At 29.4% G+C, this 21,496-nt stretch overlaps 1 protein-coding gene across 1 annotated transcript in view; it reads right to left on the bottom strand.

Moving 5' to 3' along the window:
- LOC142322224 (uncharacterized) overlaps window positions 1–13,167 on the bottom strand; it is a 47,224-nt gene extending 34,057 nt beyond the window's left edge. Inside the window, exons 1-4 of the mRNA XM_075361047.1 lie at window positions 13,080–13,167; window positions 11,182–11,301; window positions 8,870–9,053; window positions 1,530–1,791 (exon numbers count right to left, since the gene is read on the bottom strand). Coding sequence (XP_075217162.1) covers window positions 1,530–1,791; window positions 8,870–9,053; window positions 11,182–11,301; window positions 13,080–13,142 — 629 coding nt within the window. The 5' untranslated portion in view covers window positions 13,143–13,167. The remainder of the gene's footprint in view (window positions 1–1,529; window positions 1,792–8,869; window positions 9,054–11,181; window positions 11,302–13,079) is intronic.
- Between the last annotated feature and the right edge of the window lie 8,329 nt (window positions 13,168–21,496).

The following is a 21,496-nucleotide window of genomic DNA, read 5'->3' as shown; positions in this document are numbered from 1 at the left end:
CTAAATAGAAAAAAAAGAGAGTGCACACATGAAGTAATAAAAAATTGCACATCCAGGTCTATTCCTACTAAGTCATGTGTCTATTTAACTGTATGAGTTTTCATTACACTGTTTTTATTTTTATTGTTTCTGTGTATTTAAAATTAATAACAAAATACAATTCCAATTTTACATAAAATGAGTTCTGTATTTATTTATTAATACAACTAATTTGTAATATTAACTGTCAAGTCAAGGAAGTTTAAGGAGATAAATTTTTTTTTGTCAGTGAAAAATTCTTTTCACATTATCAATGCCCAGGAAGAAACTATAACAAAAAAGTCCCTTCTCGGATAACAAAATAAGATTAAAATTAAAATAATAAAATAAATGTAACCATTAACATAAAATTTACAACATAAATAATAAAATCAAAATTTACTGTTTAACATAAAATCTTATGGAGTATATTGATACTTCATAGAAGTAACAACCCAATCGTTCATTCTTATCACTGCCTAGGATGTTACGGATATGATGAATTTTTATATGGTAATAATATACAAATTTTAATTTCAATGTGGAGAAAGTGAGAGAATCAGATAATGAATAAACTCATCACCTGTCTATCATTATGAATGATTTGCTGCATCGTATTGAATTCATTAAACAAAATTGTATGTCACACTTGATTTTTCTTACACAATTACTATGAAATCGTCACTATTCATCTCAAGTACAGAAAAATTTGTGCAAGATGAGTTCCTTACAGATTAACTGATGACACACAAAAATACTGTGTGGATGTTATTTTTTAATTGACATATAAAGGATTCCAAACACACATCATAACAGGGAATAAAACCTGAGTTTTTTGTATGCTATGCTCCATGTAAATGCTTATTCTCATCCATCATCCAAACCAAAAAAAAAATTAAACAGTTAGGCTTTCTAGTTGAAAAGGTACAAGTATTGATTTTTTTAGGACCAAAAAGATCCACTTCTGTTGATCTTATTATCTGTGGACCGACCCACATTAAATACTAACATGTACTGCAAAACATTAAAAAAAATGCAGCTGACTGATCAAAAGTGCAGGACCTCTTATGTGTAGTGGCATTTTGTTTCTCCATGACAACACATAGCTCATGCTGCTAAAAAAACAAAGCAGCTGCTTGTAAAATCTAGATACAAATCTTTCAATCATTCAGCCTGCCCCCTTCACGCTTCAAGCAGCTATTATCTGCCAATCAAATTAAAAACTTTGGGAGAAAGAGTCTTGAAACCAATGAAGACTTGAAAACAGTATGATAAGTGTTTATATATATTGATGACTATGTAGAAAAGTAGCTTAGCTTAGTTTACATAAATAAAAAGTTCTGTTGCTTTTTTTTAATCATAAAATAAGTACTATTTTCTGGATGACCTTCTTGCAATAAATATACAACTGGGCTTATACATACAAAAGCATATTCAATGATTCAATATTGGTATAAAATTGATAATTGTTAATAAAAATCAGTCAAACAACAAAATAAATAAATACAAACCTTAAACACATATTGCACTTAAAAAAACTGCCTGATGTACTAATACTACCATTGTTAACAATACGTAAAGTGGAGTTTTTGGCAGAAGCAACAGTCTCTGATAACACAGTAGTACTATTCTGACATTTTGATATTTCATTTGCATTTAGAATATCCTCTAACTGTTGTGGTTGCTGTTGCAGTGGTTGAATTGATGTCTGTTTTATATCAATCGGTAACTGAAGTTCAATACAGGTATCATCAACTACATTCATATGTAAATCTGTTAATATAAGAAAACAAAATAGGAAATTAAAAAAAGTACAACAGTTAAGTGAATTTAGTATAATGAATTTAGTATAATATAAACTACAAAGTAGTGAGTTTTGTTGAATGATTTATGGTTAAACTGAATTCCACATGCTGCTATAATAAGAACCTCCCCTACGTTCACAAATCACTAATTTGAAGGAATATAGATGTTTTCCTTAGAGAAGTTTGAACTTGTTCTAAGATGACTTTTTAATATTTGGACAAAAAGAAACACATTGTTGCACTGCATATCTGGCTAGTCAATAAAAAATCCTTGATCAGTAATGGCTGCTCCCATATTGGGTGAGATGCCCTCATCTATCAAAGAACTACTGACAAAGTGGAAGTCCACTACCAGGAGGAGGTCCTTTGGAAGTACTCCTTTGAGCAAGGTTAAATTTATTTCATGGATCTCTTAATAGATTACCACTTCCCACTACTATAAACAACAATGTACTCATTAAGTGAATTGTCTTTTGGTAAATTCCTTCATATTGATATTTTAAGATTTTTGCCTAGATATCCATTAGATCTACTACTGCATGGTTTGGGATGGGTAACTTTACCAACTGACCATTCCAAAAACAATGATTGCCATCTTGATTATTGTACATAAAAGCCCAACCGCAGCCAAGGTACTGCTTGTAATAAAGCTAGCCTTCCATTCACTTCTATTACAACAAAATGTACAAAAAATATCATTAAATGAACTAGTATTATTGGATTTTATATATTATTAATGCCACTTTTGACTTTTTTTTACATATATTATCAAAACAATAGTGTACTTTATTACAAAATATATATATTAATGAAACTATTAAGGAAACTTATATATATATTAAGGAAACTGAAAATTTTGAAACTTGTGTTGGTAGTCCTGGGTGACTGTCAGCTTACTTATAGAATAACTTATAGAAGCCAGATCATTCTATCTTGCCATTTACTTGTAGTGGATACTTGGAGTAGTGTGCAACGTGCTTTTGCCATAAAAATAATGACAGCACAGAGGCTGCGTGTAGATAATTTCACTGCCAATTTATATGACGATGCCACGACCATACAACATAAACTAATACAATTAATACATGGATGTGTAATTTTGAGGAAACAGTTCAGAAAAAAAAGAAGAAATCTTCAGGTGGTGTATGAGACATTCACACACCAGACAGCATCAGGACTGTTCAAGCTGCTGTCTTAAGAAGCCTACATTGTTCAATTAGTTGTTATGCAGTGTTTTTACAGTTATATAAATGTTCAAAAAAAAAATTGTAACAGAACTTACTTTACAGCAATACAAGTTGATTTCTTAATAAACAAAATTTTCACTTTTGGACACTACGGAATCTACACCAGCATCTGCTACAAAGCAAAATGGTTACCATGTATTGTGTGCTGTCATCATGGTATAACAGACCTGTATTTTTTTAAAAATAAAAATGGCCTCACAACTACAGCAATATCAATTTGCCACCACATCAGATCAATATGCCACCGTGCTGAAAACCTTTGTTGTGCAAAAACTACATAAATTTCCACAAGTTATTGACAATACTTGGTTGAACAAGATGGATCAACATCACACACAGAATGAATCAATATCATGCATATTGATCACTGCTGCATACCAATTATTTGACAATTGTTTAATTTCAAGAAATGGTGACATTTCATTTCCTCCCAAGTCTTCTGATTTATCAGTGTGTGATTTCTTCTTGTGAGATCACTTTAAAAAGCAAATAATCCTGCTATGACAGAATAACTAAGAGCTAAGATCTGAGTAGCAAATGCTGAAATTCCTGTTGAAATGTGTTGAACCGTGCAGAGTTTCACTACAAGCCTGCAGGAATGTCTATGCAGAGATGGGTCACCTGCAAGATGGGATCTTAAAAAAATAAATTTATTTAATGTAATTTTTTAATAATATTTAACATTCAAAATTTCTTGTTTCCCTAATCACCTGTATATATATATATATATATATTTTTTTTTTTAAATTTATTTATAAAAAGATATAGATGCTACATTCTGAAATACTTAAAGAGTTAATTATTTACTTGATTAAATCATTCATCAAGTAAACGTTTTAATTCTTAAAATGTGGAGTATTTTAGTCAAAATAAGGCAAACATAAATTCTAGAATTAAAGCTGATAATTACTAATTGTAGACATATGACTCAGGATAGGGAGTTTAAACAATTATCAGATGAAAAGGAAAATCAGAGGGCCATAAATAAATGTTGGAAGAGAAGACTTAATCAGGAGGACATATTTATTGGGTGATGTGAATAAAAAAAAAATAGTTGCATCTACTCAAAGTAGTTGCTAGGTAAGCATAAAGTTTGAGTGAATATAAAAGCAAGTAATTTATTCTACCAAGTATTTAGTAGGGTTATCTGGAATTATAAGTAACTACTTAAGTTGAATGTTAATAAAAATGAGTAATTTTAAAATAAGTATCTCATTTTTTGAAATCTGTAAGGTAGGCTACTCATGCTGTGTTTAGTTTTATATATATGGAAGTATGTGAAAATAAGGTCTATATAGAATGGAGAGACAGACAAATGCAAAGAATTACTGGATTTTGAGAGTGGAATGTACATTTCCTAGTGGAGAAGCTTTTCCCACAAAGATATGAACAAAAGGTGGAGCTCTCATAAGGATAAAATTGTTTCTAAATTTTTCTTGTACTCCAATACAGTGCTGAAAATACTGAAATTCCCCGTTCTACTCTGTGTAAGACAGTAAGGAATCTAATAGATCGTATCACTGAAAAATCAAATTATTGAATTCATTTCCCTAACACAAGGGAAATAAATGACAAACATTTTGTGGTAAACTTGTTTTTTTTTTTGGATGCTGAAGTAGCAGGAGTATTCTATGTATTCAACTGGCAGATGATAACATAGATACACAGGGATGCAATAATATAAAACAAAAAGGTACGAACCGATTATGTATGATGCTAATGAAAAATTAATTCGCATCTGATATTTAAATATCTGTTTGTATGTTTATTTTGTAAGTCTGTATACAAAGATGTATGTTAATAATATATTGATTTTAGCAAAGTTAACAGTCAAATTCTTTGAATTTGTATAGGTGTTAAATTATCTAGAAATAGATAAAATGTAGAAAATCTCAAACTTACAGAAAATGTGATTTTAGTGTAAATTATTATATAGTAATTTTCTGAGATGCTAAATAAATAAAATTAGATCACATATAAATAACTGTTGTTCTCATTATTGAGGCATTACCGTACACACTGAATTTAGTTAGATATTTGATATATTTGTACAGTGAAATCAGTTCACTGTACAATACTTTAGATAGCACCTGTTAACAAGAAATTTTTTTTATCACTATTTTAACAAGAAAGCAAACATTGAAATTTCTTTTTAGCGAGCGTTATTTATACCTATTCTGCATATAATGTACTTCTAAATAATTGATATGATTTGGATTTTTATTTGTTATTATCAGTTCTGAGCAAAACTAATTCAAAATGCCTTTATTTTAAAAGTTTCATCTACTTAATCTATGTCAATAATTTTGATTTTTCCATTAAAGTGTTTCTTCTGTATAATGCAATAGAGATATAAGAATTTACAAGAAATCATAAGGCATAAATTTATATAAACAAGACATAGTTATTTACACTGATCAAATCTCAGCAAAACATAAAATTTTGTAACAAAACACTTAAATCCTTTATATGCTAATACAACCAGGAACATACTCTTATAACTGGCTATAATTTGGGAATATTTTCAAGCAGCAATATGGAAAAAATAATTTATGGAATGTCCTCTAACTTTTGATTTTTGTTCTCTTATTTTTTTTGTTTTTAAATAAATATAAACACTTTTCAAGAAGACATTTCAATATTCAGTATCCTTCATGCAATCGTAATCACCACCAAATTTTTATGTTAACATAAAAATACTAAGAGTATAATTTTATAGGTAAAATTTTGTTAAATACCACCTTATTTTCTTCTTCTAAATACTAATTATCAAATAAGTTGTATAGCTCCAAGAAAAATATAAATTAGTATAAAAACTCAGAATATATTAAAGACACAAAATAAAACTAAAAACATAAATGACCCCCACTTTCAGAGAAAAATTTTATACCTGGATTATAGGCTAACCATGTCATTATGAAGTGATGAATGAAAATTAAATGATGCCAACCGAGTTAAATTAACAGAATTAAAATATTACCAAATGTTACATTTAAAAATGAGAATATTAAGGATAAAATAAGATACAGTAATAAGCATATATTGCACAGCACTTACATTTTTATAGCTGAATTTCACTTTCACATTGTTTTTATTAGGAATGGTAAACTGTGATATTTATACAGTCTTTTACACACTCTCTTATAGCTTAACCCTTTTAGTGCCAACCAGGGGTGCTTTTATACATGTTCACACAAGAATAATCATATCTTGAATGAATTTTAAGATATGGCTTTAAACTTTATATTAATTTATTCAGAATAGACCAAAGAATGCACATATTTTGTTGGACATGCAACTATTTCCAAAGAAAAACTTAAAAAAAAAAGAAAAATATTCTACTTATGGAAAAATTACTTTTTTTCATTTTAAGTCCTTCAGAGTGGTAGAAAAAAAAATTACTATCAATTAATCCACTAGAAAGAAAAATATGTTTTTACCTATACACAATTTTTCAATTTGATATATATTATAAGTAAATTTTAAAAAAATTAAGAAATCCTAAACAAAACACTCAATTAATGGTCTAACGCACAGAAATTTTGGAAATGTTCTAAAATTCATTTGAATGCACTATTTAATTAAATTCTGTTGTCCCAACTTACCTCTGAATAAATGATATATTGTAAAAGAGTATCCACTTACCAAAAATTGTAACTATTGACTGCCCAAGCGCTTTCGGATTATTCCTCCACCATCAGGGATTACTGATTAATTATGAATTTTATAGTTGTGCATATAAATTTTTATAAATGGGAATTAAAATGAAAATATAATTTAAAATTATTATGTTCATAACAGTTGATATGCAGTTTATAACAGTTGCATATCAACTGTTCAATTGCAGTTCAATTTATACTGCATAGCAGTTGTAAACTGCTAGTATAATTTGCTTGAATAAAATATCATAATCAAATCTGATTTGTTCATCTATAAGTTTATTATTATACACATATATATGAAATTTCTCCAATATACTAGTTTTATGAATGTTATTAGTGCATTCCAACATTTCAAAAAATTCATTTGGATTGTAATTATGTCCATTCTATATAAGTTAATGTGTTTTTAGTAAAGTTAAATTGATTTTTATTTATGCAATTGACATGTTCTTTAAATCTAATTGAGAATGAACAATTTGTCATACCAATATGTTTCAAATCACAATTTTCACATTTAAGACTACATACTCCTTGTTTTTCTAGATCATATTTATTATTTTATTATTAGTTGTATACTCTGTTTTTAATTTAAATGTTTTAAATATTTTATTAAACTCATTATAATTTATATTATTTTCTATTTTAGTGTTGCTTTTGTTGGAAAAAAAGCAGCTACAGCTGCTTTTTTTCCAAGAAAATGTGGCTCTGCATTTTCATATAGCAATGATGGAGGCGCCTTCCTTGGTAAAGTATTCCGGAGGTAAACTAGTCCCCCGTTCGGATCTCCGGGTGGGGACTACCAAGGAAGGGGTCACCAGAAAATTAAAAAATAACATTCTACGAGTCGGAGCGTGGAATGCTAGAAGTTTAAAAACGGTTGGTAGGCTAGAAAATTTAAAAAGGGAAATGGATAGGATAAATGTGGATGTAGTAGGAATTAGTGAGGTTCGGTGGGAAGAGGAAGGCAACTTTTGGTCAGGTGATTTTAGAATAATTACCTCAGCTTCAAATAATGGGCAGGCAGGAGTAGGTTTCATAATGAACAAGAAGTTCAGTTAAAATAAACAGAACACAAATTATTACATGTAAAGAAACAAGCAAGACCAAGACAACTTAGTGTCAGAGCTGCCGACACAACAGGTTGGCCAACATGGGATTTAACTAAACTGCGTATACATGCCTTTGGAATTAAATTTATCTTTCAGAAAAAATATTTTTCTACAATATAAGATATTTCTAAACAGTTACTTTGTATTTTTAATTTAAAAAAGTGCATTTTTAAGATGACCATTCAAACAGACTATGGCAATATTTGCATAATTTACAGACCTCTGTTTGATCACATTGGCACTAAAAACGTTAATTAAAAATACAGTATTAGTAACTAATTTAAATTCAAAATATTGTTAGGAAATATGCAATACTACTTTATTAGAATACATTACTACATTAACAAAATATATCTGAAGATAAGGGAAATGATCAAGTCAATAGAAATTGATGATATTGTTATTTTATGTTTTTGTTGTCTAACAGTTTATACAGTACAGCTAAATGTAATTTCACAGAGCTAAATGTATTAGTGTATTTATTTATTCTGTACAATTTATAACTAAATATATACACGTAGTTAAAATTCATTTCTATATAATTACTAAAGAGAAGAAAATGGTTTATTTTTTTATAACCGATAATAACAGTCCTTTTTTGGTATTACATTCATCTATCTGCTTTATAACTATGATGACATTATTTTCAACCTTGTTTTAGCAGGGGCAGTACTATCTGATTAGTTTATATGTATGGAAACAGCAAATTAAATTAGCAAATTATCAGTAAAAAATCCTAAATGTCATAATAAAGCCACAGGTATGCAGGGTGTGCCTACAGTAATGATAAACAGTGCTCCTATAGAGCAGAGCCTATAAAAATTATAAACAGTGCTCCTATAGAGCAGTACCTATAAAAATTATAAACAGTGTAGTTGTAAAACTATTTAATGACTGTTTATAAATGGAAGATGAAGTTAATTTACACGTCAATATATTAGGATTTATAAAAAAAAAGGAAATCACAAGGCAGAATGTAAAGAAATGGGTAAATAAAACATAAAGGTTAAATTAAAGTAATCACATACCAATAACAGTAGTTTCAATCATTTCCGATGATTCTTGTGATATATGAATTTGTGATTTTTCATTGTCACTTATAACATTCTCATCTTGAACATTATTTTGTGGTTGCTCATGTAGCTGTTGTGACGATACTGCATACAATTTCCAGTGGTCATTATCAGAGACAATACAATCTTTAATCACTGACTATAAACAATATAAATATAATACACTATGATTGAATAATAGAATCTTTTTAAAAAAACTATGTACTACTTGAAAAAATGTATCATACTTCTAAGCAAAATTATTGTAAGATGACTTTTTAAAAATGAAGAAGTAAAGCTATATAATAGAAAAATACTTCATTCTGATAGATCCTATATAAAGTTCTGACCTACCGAAATAATTAAAACTTAAAACACAGCTAACATCACCTGTTTAACACATACAAAGCAAGAAATTTATAGCTGCAATATTAATAACTGCAGCCAAGAAACAATTCACTATTTATGTTACAGAAGGAGCATTAATTAGGATGTAACATTAAAAAATGTATACCTAAATGGTTTCAACAATTTATATAAAAGTTTATTTTAAGACAGTTGTCTGGTTTTGGAAGAAATGAAATTATGAGAAATTAAACTTCTGATTATTATAACATCGTATAATTACCAAATAAAAAAAAAAATTAAAAATAAATGTTATTAATCAAAGAATTAATTAACTTAATTCTCTTGTTATCATATACTGCAAGTTTTATTTAATTGACGAATTCATAAAATAAGATGAATGAGAAAATTTGTTTATAAATTTAAATAAGTTCATGATTACAAATTACACTATAAGATCACTTGATTGTACAAAGTACATATGCAACAAAACAAACACATGGATATATTCATCCCATCTTATATTACTTTTATTTATAAACTGCTCTAAACAAAAACATTGTATCATATTTTTAATAAATATGACACATTTCTTTCATTAAGAGAAAATGTGGCATACTGATTTTGTAATTGTACATTTAGCCTGATGAAGAAAACAGTGAAGTGATAAACCACTTCACTTTCTCTATTAATCCTGGCAAGGGATTCTTATTATGCTTAAGAATGACACGACTTTTTGGGAGTGATCTGTGACTCATGCCAGATCACTTACAACCATAATGGTTAAAGTCTCTTACATAGGTTGTTTCTATATATATGTAAAATAACAGGAGGATATCAAACAAAACAATTCACTGGCATATGTTCATGGCGTTTTTACAAAAAAAAATGGACTGTCAGCAGAAGGCAGTAGCCTCTGCATTCCCCAGATTTGCCTAGTTGTGACCTTTTCCTTTACAGTTATTTTGATGTAACCCACCGGGTTGGTCTAGTGGTGAATGTGTCTTCCCAAATCAGCCAATTTGGAAGTAGAGAGTTCCAGCGTTCAAGTCCTAGTAAAGTCAGTTATTTTTACATGGATTTGAATACTAGATCATGGATACCGGTGTTCTTTGGTGGTTTGGTTTCAGTTAACCACACATCTCAGGAATAGTCGAACTGAGACTGTACAAGACTACACTTCATCTACATTCATACATATCATCCTTATTCATCCTCTGAAGTATTATTTGAAATGTAATTACCGAAGGCTAAACAGGAAAAAGAAAGAAAGAAGAAAGTGCTATTTGATGTATAAAGTTTACAATAAAATCCCCATTCTATCGATGAACTAAAGGTGAATAGTCAATAATAATTTGATGGCAATGACAAATCTTTGCAGACCTCTTAACTTCATCAACTTTTGTAAAATATGGTAAAAAAGGAAATTTTTCCTAATTTATATACAAAATTTAATCTATTTACATTTTTATTTATCTCATAAAACATTACATGTCTCAACTGTGTTTAATCTGCAGCAGTTCGGTTTTAAGTTGATCACCTGGTAATATAGTTGTTAAAATTTGACACAGTACAGTATTAAAATTTTAAATATGACTGATTATTTTGTAAAGGCTGTATTTACTTTATTTTGTACTACTGTATATTACTGCAAGGATTAATTTACACTAACATATCAACTTAACAATGCATGTAGCCTTGTGGATGTGTGAAGGAGGTCCCCGACTGCTAGTGTGATATCTTTTCTTTTTATAAACAGCTGTAGGTATAAATGGCCAATTACAGCCACTGTTAAGTGTTTGAATTTCATAGCCGGCAAAAAGTGATATGACTGAATGAGATTCAAACCCAGGACCTACTTGATACAAGAAAGAAATGCTACAATACCTCCACATAATCAAGAGTAGTAGTAATAATAAATATCAATAATCATATGGACTTACCTGGAAATCATTTTCCAATTGTATAAATGTAGCTAAAAAATCAGATAAACATTTTTCAACTGATTCTAGTTTTATTTTATAACTAAAAACAAAATCTTCAAAAACATCTAATTCTGTGCCCTAAAACAATATCAAAAAACAAAATAAGAATTTCAAAAAGTAATTTAAAAAGAAACTACTGTTAAATATTTCTAAGTTATGCAATACCTATTTGAACATAACAACCTTACATATTTATCCTCTGCTGCACAAATTTCTATGAAGTTTTTACCAAAACAATCAGTAGAAATGAAATTTACGAATGTACTGACCAAATTAAAACTTTTGTAACATTTACTAGCAGAACTAAAAAAAAAAAATAAAATATATATATATGTATTATATATTAAGAATAATTAAAATACAAAACCGACTTACCAACAATCTTTTAATGTGTCCTAGCGCTTTTGAAAATGAATTACATTTTCATGAACTTAGATTTTTCTTTATTAACTAAAACCTTGTCATCACGAGTAGAATTGTTATTAAAGTATGTAAAATATATAAAGGCGGTCGTCATGTGTTAAAATTGCATCGACTTAACATCCTGTCACAATCAATGTCTCCACTATTATGATAAAATGGGAGAGGAACAGTATGGTCAACTCACTCTATAGTTATTGATAAATATATATATATATATATATATATATATATATATTCATACTATTGCTGTAGCTCCATCGTGAAACTGTCACAGGATAATTAATCATTTCATCACTAAGTGTTTGAAATCGTACCACTGTTCCATTCTGAAATCTGTGTAATCTTGTCGTATAAAAAAATATAGTGTACATGTACATGTAACTGTATATATATTGATCACGTAATTTTTCCTAATGATATTGTAGACCATACTGTAATTTTTTTATTATGCAAGTGTTGAAGCCAAAGTTTCGTTTATTAACAATCATTTAAGTGAGCTTCATTAGACAACCAATGACTTTTCAGGAAATTTTTGTTATAAAACTACTTTCAAAAACAACTCTGTCATTAAAATCATTTGTTTTTAATTTCCAGGCAATCTGTTAAAAAAAGTATGATATGTTTTTAACCAGTGCACTCTACTGTAACTAAATGGCATTGACTGGTGAACCGAATGACATCATAATGGTCCTACTATAAACTAAAGCATGATTTAGCAATGATCAATGTAAAATTTCCTTTTTTCATGCACCACCCAGAAGATAGGAATAATAATGTCACACACAAATTTTTGCAAGTGCACAAAATTTTTTTAGGTGTGATACACCTACAAAAGCAGTTTTTGGAAGCTGATTATAATATTTCATTTTGATATTTTTCCTTCATTTAGTCCTGCTTTATATAAATTACTGTGTTTGTTTAAGTGGACATACATGGAAAGTAATGAAAATAGGTCAACGATAATATTGATATGTATTTAAAAACATTTATGCAATATCAAATGGATATGCATGATGATTTCTGAGGCACTAACATCGCAGAAGAATAGTACCATCGATAGATAATTTAAGAGAACAGTTTATAGTAATCAGTAAAATTTAAGTTATACAAAGTACTTATAATTCAATTATGTTGACAGTTCATTCATTTCAAGTTGTGAAGTATGCATAAAAATTAATAATGTTGTTTATAGATCATCTTAAAATATTATTACGAGAACAACGACAGTATAAAACACAACGATAACTTCCTTATTAATACTCAAATATTAAATTACCAAAATACTTTTACAATTACTTCAAATCCGTTAAAAATTTGTTAACATAACCTAGACTACAAACATGTAAGATGAAATATTTAAAAAAAATAATAACTCTGTATTATCGTATTTATAAAATTTGAATCTAGTTATTTATACTAAAAATATCACAAACCTTTTGAAAAAATACTTCTAATGACACAAATAAGCGGCTAATAAACTCATCCAAGACAGCCATCGTTTTGTTTTGACTTTTCACTAAACATGCTTACTAGCCTCTACGACTTTAGAACCATAGAACGAAATTATGGTAACACAAAACTATATTATTGTCATTAGTTTTATGTTTCTTAAATTATCAGACAAATTCATGTTATTTAAAAGTAACAAAATGTATTAGATTTTACTCGTAAAATTTCACCTTTATGTAAAATATGGTATTTATTTTTAATTTGTCAACTATTATAATTTTTATATGATCTGTAAAAATATGCATCGTTTAAGTAATTAAACGAGTGAAATATTTACAATCAAACAAAAATATAAGTGTTTCTTTTTTATGTTATACGAATCAAAGTTACATTAGACAAACGAATTTTTTTATTTCCACACATAGTTTCTGAGGCACTAACACCGCAGTGATGCAGGGTTTTTTTAGTTAGGTAAACACTAATGATATTTCATCCCGAGGTCCCAGGTTTGAATCCCGGTCAGACATGGCATTTTCACAGACGCTAAAAATCATTTATCTCATCCTCTGAAGCAATATCTAACGGTGATCGCGGAGGTTAAACAAAAAATATCGAAAAATATTTCGATATGCATGTTTTTCCAATCAATGTTAATTGGTTTTTCTATATTTTATTATTCAAATTTAACGTTGTAAATGGTTACAATAAATTTTCAAACTCCTAGTCTCACCTAAAAAACTGAAATAAAATTTAGGAATATGAAAAAGGGTATTTTATACGAATTGTTTTCTTTTTTTTATTCTTGTTCTTAGATCGCTAGGTTTGGTAATTCTTTCTTCATTATTTTATTGTAGATACCCATGGTTGTTCTTTTGTCCTGAAAGTTTAATGAATATTTGTTTAGTTGGCCTCTATTTGTCTATTCTGTACACATGGTCCAGGAAGCTCACTCTCCTTCTTGTTATTGCTTCTTCAATAACCTCTATTTCTTTATGCAGTTCTTGGTTGGATTTCAGTCTATATTGTCTTGGGGCCTAGGATTGTTCTCAGTGTTTTTCTCTTTATTTTCTTTAATGGTTCTAGGTTAGTAAGTTGAAACATTTCACTTGCGTATAGTAACACTGTCTCACCACTGTAGTATAATGTCTGGGTTTGTCCCATTTTGAAAGGTTCCAGTTATCTTTGGTCAGGAAATGTAGTTTATGCAATCTGTTTCTTCTCTCTTCTATCCATGCTATTGCAATTTATTATTTTCTCTAGATATTTAAAACTACAACTAATTTAAGATTTCCATATTATGGGGCAATTTTTGATGCTGGGGTAGTTTCTTTTTAGGATAGTTTTTGATTCTGGGCAATATTTCAAAGAATATCTGTAAGTCTTTGAAGTCGTTTTAATTGTTTTTAGCCATTTATTTCAAATATAAATACATTAAAATAAGAGGAAACTATTAGTTAGAAGATTTTTTATTACATCAAAATTGCCTGGGTATAAAAACAATTATTTCTAATACAAAAGTAGAAAAATTACACAGACCTTTGTTATAAACACAAAGGCTTAGTTTATTGTAACTCATTTATAAAAAAAATATTTATAAAAAACATATGAGTTTATAAAAACTCATTTACATATAAATAAAAAGCTATAATAAATGATTATTTAAATAAAATAGAAAACACTCGTAAAACTGTTTAAAAAAATTTATATCAAGATGGCTGGCTATTTCAATTACTAAACAATCATCCTCAGGAGGCAATTTGGAAATAATATATAAACAATGATTCATGAATAATGTAATACACTTTCAGGACATATTCTAGTAAAGAAGGAAGTTCATATAAACATATTTCTGTAAACTTTTCATTGGCGAATGTTAGCTGGGAAAAGATTTCATCCTGATTTTGTGGTGAGGGTAAAATTAAGTCAGATTATAATTCTTAGGACCCAAATTAACAGGTAGATTTAGTAGGTAGCACTATAGTTTTACTGTAACGCACTGATAGTATTTCTGGTTTACTGGAATTACTCATGGCGTCATCTTACTCATATAGAACTGGATTCAGGACTCTCCTCGCTGGACCATCTAGCTAGATTGGGTCGCAGAACTCCGCTGAACTCACACAACTCGCAGAACTGCCCTTGTGGGACTGATGCCATGATGCCTTGCATACTGGTTCCAATAGAACGCTCTGAACCCACACAACTTGCAGCCTCACCTCGCAGAACTGCCCTTGCGGGATTGACGTCGAAATGTCTCGCAGACTGGTTCCAATAGTACTCTGCCGAACCCACACAACTTGCAGCCTCTCCTTGCTGCACTGACGTAGTAATGTTTCGCAGAACATAACAGATTTCTAGCTGGTCATCCAGAGCTATTTATACTGCTAGCTTCTTTACCTGCCAGACCGGACCCAAGTCGAAGCGTGAGAACAGTCGACCAAGGCTTTTGTTCCCATGAATTCCAAACCTGGTCTCTTCTCACCATACAACAGGTGTTTATTGTGTGTTAGCAGGCAGTCTAACAAAAGACGATTACAAAAGGGTTCTCCTTTTTGTCCCTTTCTGGATTCCTCCCATTATTATACTTTATATTACTTTCATGATAATTGGTAGGAATTCGTAACTCAGGCTCGCTATACCGGTCTTGTTACAATATATAAAATAACATGCAAGTGATTCATAATCAATGCCCAGCAAAAACTACTGAAGATAAATTGATGAAAATTTGTATTATATGTAAGTGCACACTAAGAAAGGAATTTTTGAAATTTCGAGTTTAAAATGGAGTAACAGTAGATTTACTACTTTTTTAATTTCTAGGTAACAAATGAAGATATCAACTTGATTTTTGGTGGGTATAATCTTCCTGTTAACATCTAAAAACAAATTTCTAGATTTTATGAAATCTGACCTTGGAAAGTGATTGCAAGTTTCCCCATTTCTGAATGTACTAAGTGAGATATTCATCAATTTGGACTTGCACATACTCTTAAACCATTTTCGGGTTTTTTCAATTTAGATTTTTAAGGGTAAAAAATACATTGTTTCTTTACATTTTATGCTACCATACCCTAGCAGCGCAGGGGTAAGGTAGCATGTAATGGCAAAATTGTAAAAAAACAATGTATTTTTTATCATTTTATGCCACCATTATTGGACCAATCTTGATGAAATTTTATAAATGCAATGGTACTTTCTGTTTGAAATTCTGATTATGTATTTTGCGATGAAGCCGCTATGGAAAATATAAAAACCAATTAGTGGGTCCTGTTCTGACTGAACTGTTGCCCTGAAGAAATTACAATACACTGATAAGTTTTTATAAATTGAACAGACTTAATTTTATTTTTCCATATTATTCTCACAAGCATTAATTTAATGAACACAGGAGGTTAGAGCCCTGACTGGCTAAATATCCCCTGACTGCAACAGGAAACACAAGTAACCATATAGAGTGGGGAGAAGCTGCTAAAGGGATACTAGTTTATTTATTATAAAATTAATATAACATTTATTATTAAAATTAAATAATTATTTAATCTGTATGAAGTATTCTAATATGTAGAAATGAAGCATGGATGTTGAGGAAGAGGTAAAGGAACTAGACTGAGACTTTAAATGTGGATATGGAAAAAGTCAAATGAATGGATAAAGTTAGGAATAAGTAATGAACAGTATTAAAAATGAAGGAGCACTTATGCTTACCCAAAAGAAAAGGAAACTGGCTAGGAAAAATGAAATCTTGATAACTGCATGGAAAAAGTAAGTTGAAAGAGAAAGGAAGTGAGGAAGAAGAAGGACGAAGTTAATAGATGAGATGAAGATTAGAAATTACAAGGGGATGAAGGAGAAGGCTTGGGACAAAAATGGATGGAGACAGCGGTGGTGTAAGGGAGTTGCCAACAGGCAGAACAACAAATAAGATATGTAACTGTAATTTTATTTAACAGAATATTTTTTATTAATTATCAAGTATATGTATTTAAGTCAAAATTAGTCATAATAAAGTAATGATATTTATTATTTACATAAATATTTTCTTTTAATAATACTGCAAGATTGATTTCTAAAATTGAAAAAAGCAAACAAGAGAAATTTTTTGTCTTTAAATCTTGAAAAATAAACATTGATGATGTAGCACACACACACACACATACATTTTATACATATAACTAGCGTACCCCGTCACGACTTCCCCCACAATATAGATGTAGTTTTACTTGCAATGCTTTATTAATAGCAAACTTATTTTTTTATAAATAAAAAATATTTAATCAACAATATTATACTCGATTTTCATTAAATCCTGATAAAGCAGTAAATAAAAATTTTTTATGAAAAATACTGAAGAAATATACGATAAACAATGAATTGTTACCCAAAACTTAAATACAGGAAAACAAAAAAAGGAATATAAGAAAACTGAACAATATTTGTTAGACCAATCCATTTTATGAATGGATTAAAATAGTTCAATATAAAAGTCCAATAAGGATAAACAAACAAATTTATCATCCTCATCGCGGCTTCGCCCATGCTCTATGGTTACTTGCACTTCCCGTTACGATCAGAGGGTCATGGCTCACTTTGCTCTCCCTTCCCTTTCCTTCTCCTGTTTCTATTTACCTTTTCCCGTTTTTATTTTTTCCATTTTTACCCTCTTCTCTTTTTCAATTTTTTTCCTATTTCCGATTTTCCCTTTCTCCCTTCTTCCCCGGTTTTCGATGAGTTTCGGTATAGGTTCATTTTCTGCTAAGCAGAAATCATGGTAAAATTCTTTGTTATTCCTAATTTAAAAAGAAAGCCTTTTAACACATGTTTATTAAGAACGTTATTCATTATTTTAAAAAGAGAAATACAGCTGTAAAATTTAACGGCATTCTTCTGAAGCACTCACATACTCATTCTATCGCTCTGCGCGCGCACATGATGAATTAATATTACTTAATTGACAGGTGTAATGAATTACTTCATTTCCATGTTTTAGCTACGCTTTTAATCTCAACCAATTTTATTGCATCTGACATCTTCAATTATTTGCTTTACATATTCTAATTTTTTAATTCCATTTTAATTTAATTATATTTATTTTAAATTTATTTAATCCTCTTCCTCTTTTTCCTTTTTCTTTTTTCCATTTTCCCCTTCTTTGATTTTTTCCTATTTCCCTTTATCCCTTTTTCCCCGCGCATAAATCGGTCCAGTAGTTTTTTAGTCTATAGTGGACACACATATCGGAAACGTTGCAATGGAATCGTAAAATATTTAGTATAGCGTATGTTGCTTTTACGTTCAACAGATAGCGCTGTTAATATGAAATTTAGTTTTTTATCGATATGAACCCCTTAATATCAAAATTTTGCAAAATCCTTTATCAATGCTCGCCTACTTAAAGATATGAAGGTACCCTGAAAATTTCAAGTTTCTACCTATAATAGTTTTGGTTGTACATTGAATATGAGTCAGTGAATCAGTCATGGACATTCTCTTTTATGTAAGAGAAGATATTCAAAGTGTATTAGAGTCAAGTGCCAAGAAGGAAGAATTTGCCTCTGTAGCCAGTGGTGAACAAAACTCAAAGTTACTCTGAAGAATAGTATAAAATTGCTAAATATTAGTTATTTGTAGCTTTTTCTTTAACTTCATCTAATATTTTTTATATGCAATCTTTAGGAATCTCACTTTGAGAATATTTTATCCATCTATTATTATACTTTTTCTCAGATTAGTACATTTTTTTATCAGATTAGTTATATGATAAGCACAGATAAAAAATCACTTTTTGAAAGTAAACAGAGTTAATAGACAAGAAAAATTAGGTCTAAATAGAAAAGAGAATTTTTTTTCTATTGGTTAATGTAATTTACCAAATAAGTTCACTTTGTGCTTGGGAGTATGGAACAGACATTTTTGTAGCATATGAAAAATTCTATACCAACTTTTGATTTAACCCAGACTTTCTAGAAAAAAGGTTGAGATCATTACCACTCTGTTATGGAGGTCAGCAACTAACTTTCCTTCCCTTTAAAAGAAGGAAAAACTAACTGAAGTGTTTTAGGAAGAGAAATAAATTGAATTCAGAGGTAATTCTATGAGGCATATTTTAAGTAAGTACCATTTTCATACAAAATAAAAAGAAATTTTTTATGGACAAATTTATATTCACTTTAAAGTCTGAAATTTATTCTACATAATTTCCATTTACATTAAGGCACTTGTATAGTGATCAGCTTCATAGAAATCTAACACCTAAGAAGATAACCATTTTTGACAATGTTTAACCAAGATATTTTAATTAATTTTATGAACTGATGTTTTGATTCCAGTGTAAAGTGACATATCCATGTCTTGTTACCAGTAACAATTCAGCTTAAAAATGGATTGCCTTCATTGCTATATCTCAAGAGAAAATTCAGACCACTAGCTAAATGCTTGTTTTGTGCATCTCGGTAGCATTTGTAGTATGTAGCCTGACCACATCTTCCAATAATTTAAGCATTGCAACACAATTTCACAGAGAACACTTTGTTAAATTAAAGGAAGTTCATAACATGGTGATGAAATCATATAGTCTACTTCTATGGATTTTTCCATTAAATCTCTACACTAGGTCATTAGTAATGAGAGACTCTACATTGTGTACATTTGTACAGCCATCTTTAAATGTCCTAATTCATTTTCTTACCACTCCTTTGAACTTAGCATTTTCCTTATACACTTTCCCACTTGCATTGAATTTTAGCCACTTTCATACCTCTTGCATTTAACAAATTAATAACAATCAATTATTAATCAGTATTTCACAATCAGCAACACTGTGTATATTCATAGGAATTTAAAGGTTGTATTTTAATATGCACAGGAAACTAACAATCACATAATGATGTCTGTAGCAAGACAATAGTTATAGTTACTCAGTGTACATGCACAAAGCGGTGATAGGAGCACTGCAGCGAACATATCAAAACAGCACTTACTTGAAAAATATACCTTGTATAAGATCAGTTTTATAGAGCCTTAAATGACATAAATGAGAAAAATAAACTATGATACGTCATAATCTTTCATATGCTGCATAGTTGAAGTACAACTGAATACACTCCACAATTTAATATGTAAATTGTATAAGATGGCAGGGAACTGATAATGAAAATTACCAAACTATCAGTTCAATATTTTATGTGTCTATAATACTAATTACAATAATTTGTACTTGATTGAACTCAAGTTGGAGGCTATTCGACGAAGACAGATTCAGAAAAATCATGACTATAAGAAATGGAATTTTAACAGATTAATATTGGAAGACAGGTTGTAGAAAAACACAGTTCCCTATATAGGGGATTTGTAAAGTCTGAACCAGCATTCAGTTATGTAATTAAATGTTAAAACTTTTAAGATTTTAATTAACCACACATCTTAGGAATGGCTGAACTGAGACTGTACAAGACTAAAGTTTATTTACACTCACACATATCATCCTCATTCATCTTCTGTAGTAATACCTGAATGGCAATTCCTGGAGGCTAAACAGAAAAAACCTTTTAAAAAATAGACTGAAACATAGAGAAAATTATAGATAGTATTAAAATCAGGAATCTGAAATTTGTGTAGAACACCAAGAAGAAGAAGCTGCAGTGCAGAAAGCAATGAAACGAGAATGTAGTCTGCCCTTTGCTCTTCAACTTATTTATTGAATAGACAAGAACATATCTCAAAAAATATATTTTCAGATAATAGAAAAAAACCTGAATGGTATGGATTCAAATTCAGATGAAATTAATTTAAAAGTAAAATATAAAAATACAGAAAATAATACATAAGTATAAAAAGAATTTTTTTATTCAGTCAGCCAAGTTATAAAGAATGGAAATGGTGGTAAGACATCATTATCCAAATCGTTCTATCAGTATCACACATAGATTCGGAAATTGAAAAAAAAAAAAAAAAAATTCATATAATCACAGAATGCTGGTAATTTTTTTTTTATATCACCACATAAGCTTTATGCTTCTGTGGGATAAGGAAACTGAATTTTATAGCATACGAAAAATGCCAAGCCTGAACAGGATTCAAACCCGTTCAGCAAAGATGGGCAAGTTCCATACAGACTTTTAAAATGTAGAGTTATAGAAGGATATACAGACAGGTGGTCTAGGAAGAATGCGAGAAAAAATAGATTTGTTCATATGTTTAATAACTGAATGAAATGTAAAAGGTAAAAACCATACGGAAAACAAAGGTTAGAATACTTGTACAAAAAGTAATTGAAAATGTCATTGAAACAAATAAATTAGAAGAGAATTAAATACGATATCAGAAGGAATATAAGATGAAAAAACGTAATACGCAGGTAGGTAATTTTTAAATCCCCTATTATTAAAAAAATAAAAGATCAAAA

This window comes from Lycorma delicatula, chromosome 3 (genome assembly GCF_047948215.1).
Source record: "Lycorma delicatula isolate Av1 chromosome 3, ASM4794821v1, whole genome shotgun sequence".
Classification (NCBI taxonomy): Eukaryota; Metazoa; Arthropoda; class Insecta; order Hemiptera; family Fulgoridae; genus Lycorma; species Lycorma delicatula.
This window is presented reverse-complemented; position numbering and strand designations above follow the sequence as displayed.